This window comes from Diachasma alloeum, unplaced genomic scaffold (assembly GCF_001412515.2).
Source record: "Diachasma alloeum isolate Michigan unplaced genomic scaffold, Dall2.0 Dall_scaffold_00288, whole genome shotgun sequence".
NCBI lineage: Eukaryota > Metazoa > Arthropoda > Insecta > Hymenoptera > Braconidae > Diachasma > Diachasma alloeum.
Genome location: NW_021680427.1, coordinates 833,552 through 852,880, shown reverse-complemented (window position 1 = coordinate 852,880; position 19,329 = coordinate 833,552). Strand labels below are relative to the sequence as shown.

Sequence of the window (19,329 nt, the reverse complement as noted above, 5' to 3'; positions counted from 1 at the left end):
AAAAATTTTTCGAACAAAAGTTGTTCGTTTCTTTAAGACACACAAAATTCTTTTCTTTATTTATTCAAATAACTCAATTTTTAACGGCGTTATGGCTGAATAAGCGTTTGGAGAGCGCGCCGCGGGGCCTCCTGTACGCCGAGCTCTGACGCTGGCTCATTACGGGGTGAGTAAGGTTCATCATGGGTTAAGTCAGCATCGAAGAGTATTCGTTTTTTTTTCATTTTATTTATTGTAAGGATTCTTACATGTTCCATCAACCTGACATTTGCAAAATGGAATACACGGCTGTTTTCTGCTCCCACAATTGCAACCATCTTTTCGTCATCTAATATCCGTACAATTGGGGATTAAATCATGTGTCGGGGGGTAAAGTTCTTTTACAACGGTGGGCTTCAAGCGCCCTCTTTGCTCCTCGTATCGAAATTGTCGGGGGTCGAGGATTGCGGGAGTTTCATTCAGACACATGAGTTGAATATGCGTGTGATAAAATGCTCGTAGAAGATGGAATTCAATTGTTGCTTCACTGGCTTCCAAACGTGGCATCCACTCATCAAGCCATTGAGATATTGCCACTCTCTTCAAATCTGGGTTATAGTGAGATAATCGAGGTTTTTCCAAAGATTCTCCATTGATGTTGTCGTGATTATTATTCTCAATACTATTATCATGATTATCATTGTCATCGTTGCTGATATTGTCATGACTATTATCATGATCATCATTGTTACAACCGTCAACGTCATCAGCATCAGAAAATTCTGGTGAGGTGCTTTGATCTTCGTCAGTTTTTCTCTCATATTTTTGTTCGTACACCCCTCATGCAATTTCTATGGTATCGAATATGTCTGCTCTCACAATCTCTTCTATCGTGGGAAATTTCGATAAGCGTGTAAAAACATCATCATCGAAAAATTTTGCAATTCTCAACAAATCTTCCACTCTTGATGATTCAGAGAGGGCAAGAGTTTTTTTAATACCCTTGTATTTCTCCTTGCTACAAATAACACAATAATTTTTCCCATTCCAAACCTGTTGAGATCTCGTTATTCTTCGTGGTACAGGTTTCGCATTTGATTCGGATAAATTTCCATTGCAGTCTAAACCCTGACGCTTTTCCACAAGTGCATCCACTGTTTTTTTAACATTCTTCTGCAATGTATACTTTAAATAACAAGCTCTATGATAAAGGAAATTCTCATCAGTGACATTCGCCAACCGCTCAACAACTGAATCCTTCCTCTGTTCTGCAGCCTCTCGAATTTTCCGACGACCCTGAGCTCCACTACATAATTTTCCATCACCACATGCACAGATCATACATATGTCAGAACTCTCTTCATCGTATTTCTCCTCTGCCAATCGTATACGAATCCCTGCCATTGTAAAAAGACACAGAACCTGATGAAATGTTTCCGCCCCACCCCCACTCTTCGTACAGGACACTGGATATTTAGTAAATTTACATTAAATTCAGAGGAAGATTACGTCAAGATCAGTAAAAATTTTGATTCGGTCCGAGTACGTGTCTAAAAACCGCTAAACTCCAGGAGAAACTGAAGCAACTAGGTGGTATATTTACGAAAGAAAATAAAACACGAGTTTTCTGAGAATCAAAACAATACGGTCGAGGACGTATGTTATCGAGGAGTAACAACACCGTGAGCGACTGCTCTTCCATGCGCGCGACGTGGCAACTCCAGCGGCGTTTGGGTTTTTTCATCATAACTCCGTTAAAAATTGAGTTATCGGAATAAATAAAAAAAACAATTTTGTGTGTCTTAAAGAGACGAACAACTTTTGTTCGAAAATTTTTTCTGTAGCTCCCATAGATACGTCGTTATGACGTTTTAAGCAATTAAATTGTTAATAACAATAGCAAGGGCAACGCGGATCGGAAGCTACTGGTCATATTCGTGTTCTACGCCCCAAAATTAGTAAATAACGACTAAGTACTCATGGGGACCTCGATTTTGGGATAAAACCATAGCCAGCGTATGGACTATATTCCCAACCGTTCATCTCCCAGAGCCGCGTGAAGATCAGATGGGAAAAAAAAATGTTTTCCGTTTAAAAAATTGAAGTTAATGAATTTTTTTTTGTAATTCGGAATATCCGCGTTTTTTTTCAATAGCTTGTTTATTTATTCAGAGCGAATTTAATATATGTTGCTATTTATTGTGACCGTTTTCTAGATTCTATAATACTAATTCCTGAAAAAAGGATTAGGGCGAGTCAAGAAAAGGGACAAATAAGGGATAATTTGAGAATAATAATCTATATTCTTTTCTAAATACAATTATGATCGTCAAAAGACGTAAATAAGGCCTTTAATGAGATCTAGGGAGTGGGTAAGGCCAGGCAACTTTTGTACACGTGCAAAGGGAGTGAATCTAATGCAGTAAAAAGGGGAGAAGCTAGTCGTGTCGAGGGAATGCAACTAAATATCAAAATAATAACTGAAGGGGAAGAAACAAAAGAGTGTAGGCTCACCGTTGGGGGGTATGAAGGGTAATATTGTGGGGACTACGAAGGGACTTCACTCTGGCGAACACGTGGAATTCCACCGGCGCCTTGCACTCCTTCAAAATACCAGGGCGTTTTCCTGAAGAGCCTCCTTTCGACCTCGGGGTTTCCTGGGCACCAATGCTAGAGCTGGGATGAGCTCGATGTATCAAAAGTCCTCTTTGTATCCGCCAAATAACTTCCGGGCGAATTTCACTGTATTCACTATTACTACTTTCGGGGCACGTGGCGACTCACGGGGCAGCTAATGCACGAGAGACGGTCTTTTCTTTTCCTTCGCGATTCGTGGGGGTTCGTCAGGTGTCGAAGTCCTTCGGGTTTTAATTCGGGAGCAATCGGGGCCAATCAGCACGGGTGAGTGGTGACGATGACCACAATCCAGGGATGTCTCGCAAGGGATTATTGCAGGTGTTGAATATTCGGGGGTCCAGTATGGGGAATTTCCAGGAGGCGATGGCTTCTCCAATTGATCGGGTGGGGCCGGAACTGATGTCTTCCTTCGGCCGATGTCTTCGTGATGTCCGGGGGCGGGGGTAGAGGGGCGATGAGGGGAAAAGTCTGGGGAAGGGGTATCCAACAGTGGCGGGATTTACCTTTTAGGGGGCAGTGTGTAGTGGGAAAAAATATGTAGAAAAATAATAAAAAATAAATGAATAGGCCTCGTCACATTATATCTTGACATTGAATCGATGAATTTCTTTTTTTTCTTCCATATTTTTTATTAGAACATTTACCACAAATTTTGTCTTGATCGTATCCGCGAATCTCCTATGGATTCGAAGTTAAACGCAATTTTCTAGCTCCAACCCCTAAATCCGGCGCCGGGAATGAAAACCTTTTGTGCGAGAGAGAAGTCTCCGTCTCGCTCCCACTCCCTACAGCATTGTTCCGACCATTTGCACATGCGCGCACGGGCCTGTGGAGCATTAGGGTAAAAAATGCGGTTGCCAATTGAAGTGAGCTTGAAAGCTCAAAATAATGACTACATCGGATGCCCCCCTCGAAACTCTACAGTTTTTGGATCAAACATTTTTTTGTTACCCCACTGGTAAAACAGTCCGATTATTTCCGACTGGGTGATAAAAAATGAATCGGCGTTAATGATGTTTGTCTTTGCCCGTTAAATTCCGATTGGCTGGTAGGGTGAACAGGTCAATTTCTGGACGGGGGTTAGTTTCTGGACGATTTCAACTTGTATTGAATATTCCACAAGTAAAATGAAAATTGTATTGATTATTTCACCTCTCCATAATATCAATTGTGTATAATCATGTGATCAATTATTTTCTTCTATTGATCAACATTTAATGAATAGAAAAAATATTGACCCAAGCGTCCAGAAATTGGGGTTTCGGCTACATTCAACCATTTGTCAATTTAATTATTCTTTGTTTTGTTATTTTCACTTTAAACTATTTTTTTCTGCTAATTAAAACATTCTTGAAGGTATGGAAGCCATCATATCCCCATTTAGGTGATTCTTTTACTTTAGATCCTACCACAAAACTCGAATTTCCTTGAACCGTCCAGGAATTGGCCTGGTCACCCTAGATAGAGTTTGGAGTTTGAGAAAATTATGGGAATTAAGAGGATTAAGGGTATGTGGCCGTTATCGTCCGATTACTTTCCAAAAAAAGTGGTTGATAGATCCCATATTGCTCATATAAATATTTAATATTTATTGCTCATTTAAATATTTATATGCGTAATATGAGATCTATCAACCACTTTTTTGGAAAGTAATCGGACGATAACGGCCACATACCCTTGTTCCCATTAATTCTTATAATTTTCTCAAACTCCAAACTCTACCTACCAGCCAATCGGAATTGAACGGGCAAAGACAGAAACATCATTAACGCCGATTCATTTTTTATCACCCAGTCGGAAATAATTGGACTGTTTTACCAGGGCCGCCCCCCTTGAGAGATATTTAGCCGCATCTTTTCAGATGGGACACCCTGTATAATAGAGTACTATATATGTATTATAAAATATAATGTGCATAATAAAAAAAATGGAATAATAAACTGATAATAATAATATGCATAATGTAAAATAATATAGTATAGTATAGAATGTAATATAATAAAGTATTGTCGCAATATCTTTAATGTATACTATCATCATTTATGAAAAATCTAATGATACAATACGCCGAATAGATTGGCTTCAAAAAATGTCAATTTCTTCGTGCTCGTCAATTAGAGATGCAAATGCGTCACATGACCTGTCATATGACGGTCATGAGACCGTCATTGACGGTCACATGACGAGGCGTTCATGACAGCTATCACATTCCCCCTCCCGCTTCTGTGACCGTTACAACTTGTCAAGAAAAAATGACAGTCATTTTTCATCTATATAGATGAAACTTTATTTTTTTCTCGGTCAATTTTCAGTTGAATTCCTTTTGTATTGGCCTAATCCGCATTTTGAAATGGAAATCACGTTTTTTTCCATCCATATAGATGAAACTATTTTGTTTTATTCATGACCGTCACAAATTGGAAATTAGTTATGACCGTCATTATGCAACTATATAGATGGTTTGACAACAATTTGGTTACAAATGATTTGTGACAATCATTTGTAGTTGGAAAATTTGTGCGTCACATGACCGTCATTTTTTGGTCATATGACGCGATCTAAAAATGACGGTCATTTTGCATCTCTAGTGTCAATCCACGTGTGGCTTGCCAACAGTAGTGCCAGTACCGGCAACTGCTAGAATCAAAATTCAGTGATTGGATTCCCTCCATAACACCATAACTTCCCCGCGTTGTTATTGTCTTCTTTGACGCTCTAATCCCAGATAGACACGTCAAGAGTCATTAGTGTGTTACAAACGAATCCCTCATACCCACGAAATATCAAATGACGCTGGTGAACGTGGGATAAAGTCTCTCATGTCCTCTGTGACACCGAGTGAAGCATAACCTGCTGAATAGTCATCACAGACTAATTGTTAACATTCCTCGTGTTGCATGTATTAACCTGATGTTGCGGCTACTTCTGCTGAGTGCTCTAGTTCTCCAGGGAATTTGCACCGATCCCGAGGAGGCCGAGGGGGTAAAATACGCCAGCAAATGTGAAGGTATGTGAAGACAGACTTTGCTCCGATATTTTTCAATTGGAAGACTAGATTGTTGTTCTTTGCCTCCGAATGGAAGCTTTGTAATCATTCAAATTTAGGATTGGATTTTTTGTGTTGGATCAATCCATTGTGATCCAAAAAGTGAGAAAATGCCATTTTTAGACCGTGTTCGAATGTTTCTGGGCATGCAACAAAGTTTTTCCGTTATTATTCGCTAATGAATCGTTAGAGTTTAATCTTTTTTTAAAATGTAGTTATTGTTGAGCCCTATCCATCGAAATTAATTAAAGATCAGGCTATATATTAATTTTCAGGGCCTTCGAATATTTTCAAAAATGAATTTATTGGATGAAGGCTTCCGGAATTTATTGAATAAAGGCTTCGCGTATGTGAAACAATTCAATCCAATTCAATTCAAAATTCAATAGAAATTCTAATGGGATTCGATTAAAATTCTAAGGAATTCTCGTTAAAATTCTGTTTGTTTTTTTTGCGCAGATTCTATTAGTTATTCAATAGGAAAAAATCAATAGATTTTAATTTTTTTTCACTCGGATCCTGTAATGCAAAACAAAACAAAATATAGCGGAAAAAACAGAAAATCCGTGCCCATGAATTTTAAAAGAAAAAATCACAAGAGAAGAATTTAAAGAGAAAAATCGAAATCTATTGACTTTTTCCTGTTCAATATCTGATAGAATCTACGCAAAAAACAAATAGAATTTTAACGAGAATTCCCTAGAATTTGAATAGAACCTCAATAGAATTTCCATAGAATTCCAATAGAATTTGCTAAGTTTTTCTATTCAATTTTTTCACACATATTCGCACACGAAAAAATTCAACAGAAAAAACGTTGAATTCGCAAGACCATTCTATTGGATTTCTACTGAACTTTTTATTATTTTTTGGGCTATTAATAGAATAGGCCGAAAATACAATATTTTCAGAATCTTTGAGTGACGGGGCATCGAGTTGAAATTTCGAGATAAAAATCGAAATTTCAACGAAATTTAAAAAAACAGCAATCTACATAACGTTCGGCAAATAATGAAGCCGGGCCTAAAATTCAAACAATATGACACTATAAATGATGTACAATAGAAGAAAATGATGTGAAAAATGACTATTCCGAAGCATATTACTAATTTATCCACTTATAAAAAATCCAGTGTAACGATTTAGCCTCCATTAAGCCTCCATTCCGCTTATCATGTAATGTAATATGACGTCAACGTATATTATTTTATGTACTGTAATCTTTTGTTGACAGTAATTGTAAAAAGAGAGAAATTCATTTTTTACTGTAATAAAAAAATATATACTTCTGTCAAAATATATATATATATATATATATATATATATATATATATATATATACAATAAAAAATGTATATATTATATAACATATACTAAACATATATGTTTTATACTGCCATTTTAACAATATATCCCTAAAAATAAAAAAGAACGCAAGAAGCGAAAGAGAAACGAAGATGAATAGGATTATGAAGATTCCGAATAAATTATTCAACAATTAAATTCTCATTGTGAACCACTTTGTTGAAGCCATTCGTTTGTTCTGGATTATTATTGGGATAAAAATTAATGAAAGTGAGAAACGATATGGTTTTACTATTCTGGCACCCATGGAAAATAATACGCGCGTGCCCTGTTAATAAATTAGTTAATTAAAATACCAATGCTATATGAAAACAAAAGCAAATTTCCACTTGTTTTCGCTCCAGTCTGCAAGGTAGTAGCTCACGAGCTCGAGTCGAGGCTCGCTGAGACTGGTAAGAGTCACGATGTCCTGGAGATCGGCTACGCCGTGGACGATGTCAAGCCGAAGAAGAAGAAAGAGTACAGAAAATCGTAAGTTCATTTTTTCACAATTTACAGTCATAGGAGGGGGAGGGCAAAATGGACACTCTTCACTTTGTTAAAAATATTCATAAATCAGGAGCAAACTTAACAGCTCAGTCCAGGCTCATCACGAAGAGAACGAATTGAAAAACTTGTCATGAAATAGTATATTTCATCACGCTGTGCGAAAAAGTAACTTTTTACGTCCCTTTTCCACACATTGTGATGAAAAATATCGTTCGATACTCGTGGGAAAAGTGTTTTTTGGCTCGTGGGATTATATTACTCGCCTTCAGTTCGTGCTATAAACCTCCCACGAGCCAAAATAGTAGGGGAGGGTGGGGTAAAATGGACACTTTAGACTTTTTTAACATTATTTATAACTCAGAAACGAATTTATTAATTGAGATCTGTTTAAGCTCATGACAAAGGGAAAGAATTGTTGTTTGTATTTTAAAAAAATTACTAAATTTCATCAACATTTCAACAGGTCATTAACATTTTAAAAAAAGTCAAAAGTGTCCATTTTACCCCAGCCTCCCCTATATTGTGTTACAAGTGCGTAAAGTACCACTTTTTCGCACGCACGCGTAACACATCCTATTTTTTGTAATAGCTGCCGAGTTCACTGCTCGGAATCGTAGTGGGGGTAAAGTGGTTGCTTTTGTGCACGGTATGCGTAATGTTCAAGGTCATGCGTAAAGCTTCGCTTTACGCACTCGAAATTCACTTTACGCACGACCTCTGAAATTTTTCTCTGAAAATGGAAAAAAAAATTTCCATTGCAATTGTGAAAAAGAAATTATTTGCGCCAAATCCGAAGCGTTTGAACTAAACCAAATTGAATTGTATGAAATCGATTTTGTCGCAACATGTATTTTCTAAATTCGATAGAATAAACAAAATATACTATACTCTAACAAAATCGATTTCATACAATCCAATTTTGGTTTAGTTCAAATCGATATTTGTATCTTACAATAGCATTTTCTTTTGCGACTATTCAATCGACGAACGATTTGGATCAATCATAGAATTTCTATTTCTTAGAAATTTTTTTTCTCAGTGTACGTGAAATGGCTTTTTATAATACGCGTAAAACTTGGAATAAACATCTGGGATCCTGGCTACTAATTAATATATTTGAATCACACTTGGATATAAAATTTGGTGTCGATCGATTCATTAAATCTTGATATAAAGCAATTCGTCCAGAACAAAAATTTTTGTTCTCAAAAGTCACACATTGTCATTTCATCGATTATTTTCTCCTCTGGGGGGGCTTATTCTCAACTTGTTTCCTGTTGTAATGGGATTGATGTCAGCATTTTAGTCTATTAGAAATCAATACCAATGAGAAAAAACAATGAATGCAGCTTCAGGGTTACCAAAAGTCAGTTGATGATGCCTAAAAAAATTTATCGAGATGCATTCGTTTCAAAAGGATCATTCTATGATGCCTAGACAAAATTATTGAGACTATTCTCTAACATGAGATATTCGGGGTAGAAAGGTCACTAGCTAAATTCTCTGAACCCTCTCCATTCCCGAGATATTTTCAAAATGAACTGCACGTGAATGGGAAAAATAGGCGAATTCAATTGCACTTGGGGTTTTTGGACATTCTCCAGTAAAAGGGATAACGAAATAAGAAAGATATTTAGAGAAATTCTCGCTTTTTTCTTCTCATCTTCATCTCAAGTAATGATGATTTTATTAAGCATGCGATGCAATATGAACATCATAGATACAATAAGTTTCAAACAAAAATAATGAACAGATCTGTCGTAATTTCAGAGAATTGAGATTACTAGAATCCCTGGAGAATGTCTGTGAAAGAATCCTCGAATACAACATCCACAAGGAACGGACGGACAGCACGAGATTCGCCAAGGGTATGAGCGAAACATTCCAGACTCTTCACGGTCTAGTGTTAAGTACCAACTCGACAGCAATCGTGATTTCTAATATATTTCAGTAGTGAAGTGGTAAACCGGTATAAGTCGATTTTGACTATTGCCCAGTTTTCAATGAATATCTCGAAATCTAAGGGAAATAGCACAATTTTTGTCATAACCTTTTTTATAGAGCAAATTAAAAGCTACAAAAAAGGAAATTAGAACAATTTCGCTTTTTCTGGCAGAGGAAAACTGGCAGAGAGTCAAAATCGACCTATATCGGTTTACCACTTCGCTACTGATTTATATCTAGATGCATCCATAACTAACAGAATGTCTCATTCTTGATACAGTGATAAAGGAGTCAAGGTGGATTTGGGAATCCCATATGAACTCTGGGACAAGCCCTCGGCGGAGATTACGAACCTGAAGACTCACTGTGAAAATTTATTAGAGAATCATGAGCCTGATGTTGAAGAGTGGTACTTTAATCACCAAGGAAAAGTTCCGTTAATAGAGTAAGTGCTCAAATAAACTCTTTATAATTCAGTAGCGAAGCGGTAAAACGGTTCAAGTCGATATCTCGGAATTTAAGGCGGGTAGAGAGATTTTTGTTATAACCTTTATTGTAGAGTTTATTGAGAGCTACAAACAATATCTGTTAGAGATTGAGGCTAATATTAGGGCGGATTGGGGACTCGTGGTATGGAAAGGGTGAAATTAAAGACACGCGGATTACAAAAACACTGGTGATGTACTTTATTAGTTGCGCTTTATTATTTCGCTATCTTCCTTAAATTCGGAGATATTCCTCGAAAACTCAGCTAAGAACTAAGTCGACTTAAATCGTTTTACCGCTTCACTACTGAATTGTCTTCAACTTGAATCTACAAATATTTTAATAGATTTCACGCGAAAAAATATCGCGAGATCTCCTGTCTCTTAATATTCCGTTTTAAGTAGAGGACTTCCGGTAATTTTTTAAATTCTTTTGCACACATGAACAAATTTAATAAAAAACCCCGGCGCTTTCTTTAAAAAATTCGATTGAATTTCTATTGGAACTCTATAAGAATTCTAATTTTTTAAATTCTTTTATGTCAAATATTTTTTAATATCGACTTTAAGGCCCCCCTGTATTATCTTTCGAACGTGAGCTTGGTTGTCTTTTTTATTCTGTTTATCTGAAATATTCTTCCATTGTTATTCAGTTATACATAGCTCTGGAGACTTGAAAAATTACGAGTGTGCAATAAAAAACGAGCGTTTTTTTTAATACTATTGGGAAATAAACCCAACAGGGAGGAAATTGCAAAGTAATAATTTATTGTGTCTAATGGCTGTCAGGTCGTTGGTCCCCATGATAAATTATCCATTTACAATTTCCTCTATCGGAATATTCCCTAAGATTCAAGATTCAACAAGATTTATTAACATGGATAGATATTTACAAACAAGACAAGACAACAATATGGTACAAGTTTATACATAGAAGATTGATTGGTATAGTATCAGCCCGGAGGCTGGAACATATATATAATATGAGGGGTGAGAAATGGGTTAACAATATGAAGGATGGGGATAGGGAGGAGATGCTGGATAGGGAAAATTGTTTATATTAAAAAACCCTATTACAGGAATATTCCCTAATTTTTTTTCTCGAGGACGACAACTCCCCACTCTCTTCACACTCAACCAATGAAGCGTTACCTGACCGTCTTCGTGACATTCATGACCGAAAAATTGGTCTCGAAAACGTCCAATTTTCAATTAATTATCATCAGACATCTAGGCAATATTTTTCCATAATTTTCGCTGCGTAGCTATCCATGTGTTACGAGGAATGTATGAATAGGGGAATTAAAAAGAATTGAGCTTCATGCAAGTTCCCTATTGTAAAACAAAACTCGACATAACTACACTGAGAGAAATATCGCCATAATATCACAAAACTAATTTCTTGCGCCAAATATTTCTTGAAGATAAATTTCTTGGGATCAGAATTCCGGATAATGTCAGACAATGTCAGATTTCGGTGAAGTGTTCAATTGTTCATGACTTGAACATGAACATTTCATGATAAAGTGAGAATTTCTTGTCACAAAAAATCGATTTTTTCGTGTCAGAAGATGAGAAAATGACTAAAAATAATCAAAGCTCCGATTGAGTGAATCATGAATCAGAGACTTTCATATTGAATGAATAGAGAGTTCATGCAGAGGAAAACCTCCAGATATTAAAAAAATATAACCGTCGCTTACGCTCAATCGCTTTGAGTTCGAAGGGAAGCAATATCTTTTTTTTTTCTGTCGAACTATTCTTGTCTTTTAAGAAATATCTCATTTCGAAAAAAGACATCACCTTTTTATTCAGTAACTTCCTCCTTAGCCCGAAGAGCAGCGATTTCTTGTCTGAAACCTACCATAAATTGATCAAATATATATGCGATATTTTTCGCTCAAGAAATGATTTTTATGATATTATGTCGATTTTTCTCTTAGTGTATTGACTTCATCGTCAAAAATATTCCTCATTGAAAATCCAATGTATTTTTTCAAGCTACTTGTGTGCGGAGAGAGCTCTAGCTGGTGAGGACGATTCGTGTCTGAAGGAAAAGGGTGACATAGGTCACTCAAAACCTGCGGAGAAGAAGCCAAAGAAGAAGAAACAGAAGAAGACGGAGGCCAAGAAATCAGATGAGAAGGATAGTGCCGTTAAACAAGAACTCTAATATTTTTTGTGATTCAATCCAACAAATTTTAACGAAAGTCTTACCATAAAAGCCATATGTGAATGCACACATGAACAAATTGAATAAAAAACCCCAGCACTTTCTTTAAAAAATTCTATTGAATTTCTATTGGAACTCTATAAGAATTCTCTTGGAGTTTTATTAGAATTCTATTTGTTTTTTGCACTATTTTTATGGGAGATTATGTCATTTTGTTCAAAAATATTTGATAGGAAATGTCTACAGATTTTTATTTTTCTGCAGGAATTCTTGAGCATAAATTTTCTAAGCTTTTGGCGCTGGATGTTTTTTTGTTTCTCATTGAAAAAAGTTAGAAAAACTATGCCCATCAATTCTTATAGAAAAAATCCCAACGGAATAAGTTATATAGATAAATCAAAATCTATAAATAAATATCTATTTTCAAACACGGGGGACATTGCATAATTCTCAATAGAATTGACGTTAAAAAACAAATAGAATCTCAATAGAATTTTTATGGAGTTCCACTAGACATTCGATAGAATTTCTTAGAGATAGCTTCCTAGAAAGTTTTCCTATGAAATTTTTTCATACGTGTGTAAATAGTTACTACTATTACTAGGAAATCCTTCAAACATTCATTGAGATTTTAGTGAATAAGGAAAGACAAATTCTGTGAATTTGAACAGAACATTTAGAGAAATTTATGAAAAGAGTTTTGTGAAATATTTCACGGCTTCTATGAAACGTTTTATAATACTTTTTCTAAGCCCAATAGTTCAAAAAACATTTCTTAAATAATATTTATAGCGTTCGTCGACTTGTGTGTCTGTTCTTTACTACTTTGCTAGAGATTCTATTACTTGTATAAATGTCAACAAATGAATTTGAAATGAAGTAAGCCAATAATAAAAGAACTGAAATAACAAATGATTGATAAAATCCCTTCGGAAATGTATCTAAAATTATGTTAACCTTTCTGCTTCTCACTTTTATATTATCATTAAACAAATCTGAAAGTGGAGTTCTTCAAGCGAAACGTCTCCAGACCGGTGAATTTCCGTATTTGATTCAATTCCAAACGATTTCAGCATGTGGAGGTGTTTTACTTACCCCAGATTGGGTATTGACAGCTGCACAGTGTGTCATGTTCAAGAGAAGTGTAAGAATATCTATTCAGAAGAGGGTGATATAAAGTGGATAATTTTTGCATTCCTTTCGAGGTTCATAAGTCAAAGGCCTGGTTGCACCAGGCCCAGTTAAGAAAATCCTTAGTTAAATATTAAAATAACTAAAAATAATCTGCGGATCAATTTTTACTGAAAGTTCATCGAAGGTACACCGAGAGAAAAACAAACATGTTCTCAAACAACTCTTGTTTGGGCCAACAAAATCGCTAATTGAAAATTGCCAAAAAAGAATTTGGTCCGAATTTGAAAGTCTCAGACATGAATAATTGTTCTACTTTCGACAGCAACGAAATATTTGGCTCAAGAGGTCGATAATTCACACCAGACAGTGCCTTTTCAGGATAAGAATATCTCATATAGAGGAAAATTTATCAACAAATATTTTATCCCTAAGTTACAAGATTGCTCATGTCATTATTATTGTTTCATTTAAGTGTTCATTTCTTGTCTGTGATTATTAGACAGCCGAAACGAAAAACTACTATCCCTTGTTTCGCATAAAACAAAGATTTTTCGGGAGCAAAATACGTATGGGAGTATCGACTAACGAAGGAGTAGTGCTAAAAATGACATTTCTTGCGTGTACAGAGAATGCAATTTTTTTTGAACTACTAAATCTATTTTTGCGACAAAAATTTTTCATTCCGGCGCACTCTCTGCATGTTTGGCACAAAAAATCCTTTTTGATCATTTTCAAAAAAATATTTTCTTAAGACAAATGAGACTTGTTTGAGAACTTTGTCGTTTTTCTCTCAGTGTAGTCCCGACTTGGTGGGAAATGTGGAGAACCATTGGAAACTAGTGGGACTGTGTTGAATTGTACTGTAATGAATTGCCCTTGTGCTACATTGCCCGTCTGATAATTAGACATAACACTTACAATAATAAAAAAAAAAGTTGATAAACAAATGTTGATGACAAAATTTTTTATTTTTTGCTTAAGAGAAGACTACTATGAGTTTTAAAAGTCGTGGGTTATTGGACTGAGACTTTTCATACGTTGAAGATCGATTATATAGATCTGAAAACGAATAATTGGTGCAAAAAAAAATTTTTTTTATTGTTGATTTGCCCGAAAACGCTTGAAATGCTAAAAACAGTCCAGGGCCTCCAATTTTTGAGCTACAAAAGATTTTTTTTTTTCAAAATTTTTGGAAAAATGTGTGGAACAACAATTACGAGCCAGTTTTTTAGAACTCGACTCCGACACAGCTGATTTCGGTTTTTTTCATATAAAAAATTCACTATTTGCGTAAAAAATACAAAAAAAGCAAATTTAGCCATGTAAGAGGCGAATTAAAAAAAAATAGTTCGTAATTGTTATTCCACATATTTTCCCGAAAATTTTGGAAAAAAAATCCCTCGTAGCTCAAAAATTGGAGGCCCTGGACTGTTTTTGGAATTCTAAGGGTTTTCGGGCAAACGAACAATAAAAAAAAATTTTTTTGCGCTAGTTATTCATTTTCAGATCTATATAATCGATCTTGAACGTATGAAAAGTCTCACTCCAATAACCCACGACTTAAAACTCATAGTAGTCTTCCCTTAAATTGCGGCAAATAGTCGTTTTTCTCTCCTCTACGTGTTATTTTAACAAATGAGCTTTATTTCTGCGTTCATCCCGCTTTTAGGCAATATTTGTCCACCTGGCAGGCGCAAACGACCCAAATGGAAGACTAGTTGGTGTGAAAGCAACTTATATCCACCCAAATTACGATTTCTACTCTGAATTCCAAGATTTCGAGCACAACATTGCTCTTTTAAAGCTATCAGAGCCCTACGAAATTTCCAAGAACGATAAGCCCCTCCAAATCGGTCCCCTGAGGATAGACGACACCTACAAATCGTGTCTGGTCTTCGGATGGCAGAGCACCGTCTTCCCGAACTCGAGGGTCTTCGCTAAACCAGTTCAGTACATCGAAGTTCTGCCGAATGCCTGGAAAATCTGCACCTACGCTCAGGGAATCTACGGGCCCATCTCCAACCGAGAAAACATATTCTGCGGGATGATAGAGAGTGACGAGGGGCTGAAAGCTTGTGCTGGAAATCCGGGATCTCCCGTTGTTTGTGAGAATCAGTATGGGCGGAGTATCTTGTTGGGAATTGCTTCCTGGACGAATTACTCGTTGTATTGCGATGGTCTGCCGACCTATTTGAGCGTTGCTCCTTTCAGGTAATCATCGAAGAATACTCAAGGATATCCAAGTAGCTGTTGCACTTTCTTATGGTTCACATTACAAATTCAGAGATTTTGAATCAGCATGTTTGTTATTTGAATAGGGAACTTTCTGGTTCGAGGCCCGTGGGCGATGATGGCTAGTTGCAAGTTCTCGAAGTTGCAATGAATTTTGTTAAAAATGAAATTAAAAACAGGGAACGTCCATACATTTTTTCAATTTTTGCTCGGGAATGGAAACGATGTAATTGTAATCTTCCATATAATCGCTCCATTTTTTCGTAATTACTAAAAGACTCATCAGTAAATAAGAATTAAAAAAAGAGAACCCATTCGCAAGCAAATTGCTAATTTACTAGCAACAATAATTATACTCATTTATTTAAAAAACTAGCGGACAGGCGCTTCGCGCCCGTCGCTAGATTATATTATATTATATTAATTTATTTTATTGTTTTGTCTCCAACTTTTCTTTGCGGTTAGATTAAATTAAATTTATTGGATTTTATTCCCATTGTAGTATACAAGTTGTGGGAACAGTTTTTCTCATTTTCAAATGAAGAGATATTTATGTTAAATAATATCAGTATAGTATAATAATTCCTCTCAATGAAATCAAATCATGAAAATGAAATTTTCCGTTTTTATGATCTGATTTTATTGAGAGGAAATGAGAAAAATGCAGGGAGAGATGATCAGCAAGAAAATAAGAGAAAAAGTTTTTTGATTTTTCTGAAAAATTTAAAAACTGATTTTTTTTCTAAATGACGGAAAAATATCAATATATTTCCTTTCTATGATCTAATTTCAATGAAAGAAAGTGAAAAAAAAGAACAGAGATACGTGATCAGCAAGAAAATAAAAATTTCGATTTTTCAATGTCTCCGGAAAGTTTTAAAATTGATATATTTTTTCAAATAATGAAAGAATACCCATTAATTCAATTTCTACCCTCACATTTTGATAGAATACATTAAAAAAATAGCAAAGAATAAAAATCGGAGATGAAAAATTTTATCGGATTAATATAATGTAATAATACAATTGTCCACTTGTTTCAATTTTTGCTTTCGAATAGAAGCTTTGTAATCGCTTTAAATTTCCAATTTTTTGTGTTAGGGTAACTAAATATGGTCTAAAAAATCCGAATATGCGATTTTTCGATGGTATATGTATGTGGCTTTTTTCTTTATTTTTTTCGAACTTTTCTTGTAAGGGATCAATCGAACTCTATGAATTTTTTCAAAATTTTAATCAGCTTTATTCATTGACCCCAATTAAAATTCAATTCTTCATACAAATTCGAAAAAATTGATATTTTTCTAAAAATCGATTTTTCAACGATCACTTAAAAAATTGTCTGTATTATCCCCTGGGCTATTCTACACAGTTAAGCCCTAGATGTTTTTAAGGCATAAATTACTTGGAAAGCGGGATGCTATAGGCTACCCATCGACTTTCCGGACCTCTATATGAGGGAAATAATTGAATAATTATCAATGCACAAATTAAAAAATTCGGAGGCACACGGGCTCGAGCACAAGATGTGTGTCGGCAAACAGAAGATGTGGGATCATACCCCACTTGTGTTCGAGCTCGTCAAAATCAAAATGCAATTAGTCATCGCTCAAAAAATTGATAATCATACCCTCTTGATTCTATCAGAATATGATGGGGGTCGCACAATTCATTGTTCAGTTACAGCACATGACTTATGCGATTTGAAGGAGAAAATCAGTTTTTCATGATTACTGAAAGAATCATGGGTAATAGCAATTGAATTAGGGCTTGAAAAGTATATTTCAATGCTTTCTTAATCAAGTTGAAAAATGGGAAGAACAGCATTATTGTTTATCAAGTTATACGATACCGCCGTGAGCTTTTTATGTAAAAATCTCTATCTCTATTAAACTTAGGTACCAGTCTATTATGTTGAGTACTTATTCATATTGATTCATGGAGTTTATTCAGAATTTAGCCAGAGTATAACCGAGGTTCTGTCAGAAGTTAGTCGGATGACTATAGTTATGGTTGCTAATAAATTTGCAATTTGCCTTCGAATGGGTTCTCTTTTTTAAAATTATTATTTCACTATTCTTCTGTACTATTTTGTCATGTCATAGTACTATTATCAATTGAAATGTCATTAAAATTTTGCTTATTATTTCGTTCTGTCAAATAATTCTACATTTCAACTTCTGACAGAACCTCGGTTATACTCTGGCTAAATTCTGAATAAACTATGATTAAATCCCAGCTATACAATGATTAAACTTTGATTAAACCAGGACTGAAAACGAATTCGAGTCTTGAGAGGGTCTGAATGTAGTTATTTGACAGAACGAAATAAGCAAAATTTCAATGACATTTCAATTGATAACAGTACTATGACATGAAAAAATAGAAGAGAATAGTGAAATAATAATTTTAAAAAAGAGAACCCATTCGAAAGCAAATTGCGAATTTATTAGCAACAATAACTATAGTCATATGTTAAAAAAATGCAATTGCTAACTTGTTTCAAAATATGTTCCAACGTTTTAAACTGGAGAATGAAATTTAAACCTTCAAAATTTAACTGATGGAATTAGTTTAACATTTGAAAATATTCGGTAGCCTAAGGTTAAATGGAATTTAAATAGAAGCTTTGATGTTCGATTACAATATTTGAGGATTTCAACGAAACAAAAGGTCAAAGGTACTTGGATATCCTTCATAATGAGTGAGAGAGTTATTTCGAGTCGAGATTATCATCAAATGATAGTCAAGTGTTACATACACCTTAGTTTCATACCAATATTTGGACAATAAATTATTCTCAGGATTCATAGAAAATACAGAGAAACCTTTCTTGTTGTTGAAGAAATTTGTAGCAAGCGAGATCTCTTGATATTTTCCCTCAAAAACTGCACTCTCACTTTCGATGTTGAATAAAAACTTCTCCAACACAGAAAACTCGATAATATTATGTACTGTTTTGCAATTGAATAGCTCCTGGATTTATAATCTAATTCTGAGCACTGACCGACCCCCAGTTCCTGAAACTACAGTGAATTTCGAAACTGAGACGCGAATTGATAGAATCAGAGGGGATTTAGGGGAGTTTGAAGGAGCAGAAGAAACGGGACTTGAGGACTTTGGAGAGTTCGACGATTACAGGGACTTTAGAAGACACTATGGAGATCCCCTTCGAAAGCATGAGGACGACCCTCATTTCTTTTATGTTTCATCTGCAATCCCTTTTCATCATTTTTCTATTTTTATATGGACATCACTGAGTCAAATTCTTATCTATTGTTTCATTTGAACGACAATAAAAGCCCTAAATTAGTCTACAAGCAAAAATATGATATTATTGCTTTAATTCAGTAGCGAAGTGGTAAAGCGGTCTAAGGCCCGGGTGTACTATCTTTCGAACGTTATCTTGATGTTTTTTTTTCATCTTTCGTCATCTGAAATTGTCAATTAAGTCATACATTATGCAGAAGTTTTGAAAAATTATGAATGAATAATCAAAAAAAGTAGAAAAAATTCTTAATTTTTTCAAAGAGCATTTTTAATTTATATTTAGAATAAGTTGAATAACAAGAAATTGAAAAATGTATCTGATTTACGGTGACAAATGGCGGCCTGTCACCCAATATCATGCAGGGAGAAGACTGATTTCGTAAATCTTTTCCCACACTGCACAGAGACATTTATTACGGAAAAGGCTCTTTGAAAAAAGTTGTAATATTTCGGAGAATTTTTTAATCACACTTTTATCACATAAAAATGGCAGATGACTACATACCACTGTTTTGAAAATTGAGATACCTAGCTGTCACTTCCCATGAGGAGTTAGTGTTTTGTTATCCACCATG

General features: G+C 35.1%; 2 protein-coding genes across 2 annotated transcripts; both read left to right on the top strand.

Moving 5' to 3' along the window:
* The first annotated feature begins 5,266 nt into the window (after nucleotides 1-5,266).
* LOC107038753 (protein canopy homolog 3) lies at nucleotides 5,267-12,265 on the top strand. Its single transcript, XM_015258006.1, has 5 exons — nucleotides 5,267-5,623; nucleotides 7,372-7,498; nucleotides 9,287-9,421; nucleotides 9,741-9,905; nucleotides 11,947-12,265. Exons 1-5 carry the CDS (start codon nucleotides 5,527-5,529, stop codon nucleotides 12,116-12,118), a joined length of 696 nt encoding a protein of 231 aa, XP_015113492.1. The 5' UTR covers nucleotides 5,267-5,526; the 3' UTR covers nucleotides 12,119-12,265.
* An 802-nt stretch (nucleotides 12,266-13,067) lies between these two features.
* LOC107038721 (serine protease hepsin) lies at nucleotides 13,068-15,467 on the top strand. Its single transcript, XM_015257976.1, has 2 exons — nucleotides 13,068-13,262; nucleotides 14,922-15,467. The coding sequence occupies exons 1-2, from the start codon at nucleotides 13,068-13,070 to the stop codon at nucleotides 15,465-15,467; spliced, it is 741 nt and encodes a 246-aa protein (XP_015113462.1).
* Nucleotides 15,468-19,329: the final 3,862 nt, after the last annotated feature.

Excerpts from the sequence above, each read along its gene's own strand:
- LOC107038753 (XM_015258006.1), top strand. The coding sequence starts at position 5,527 with ATGTTGCGGCTACTTCTGCTGAGTGCTCTAGTTCTCCAGGGAATTTGC. Across the intron at positions 7,499-9,286 it reads AAGAAAGAGTACAGAAAATC|AGAATTGAGATTACTAGAAT; the intron begins GTAAGTTCATTT and ends TCGTAATTTCAG. Across the intron at positions 9,422-9,740 it reads CAGACTCTTCACGGTCTAGT|TGATAAAGGAGTCAAGGTGG; the intron begins GTTAAGTACCAA and ends TTCTTGATACAG.
- LOC107038721 (XM_015257976.1), top strand. The coding sequence starts at position 13,068 with ATGTTAACCTTTCTGCTTCTCACTTTTATATTATCATTAAACAAATCT. Across the intron at positions 13,263-14,921 it reads GTGTCATGTTCAAGAGAAGT|GCAATATTTGTCCACCTGGC; the intron begins GTAAGAATATCT and ends TCCCGCTTTTAG.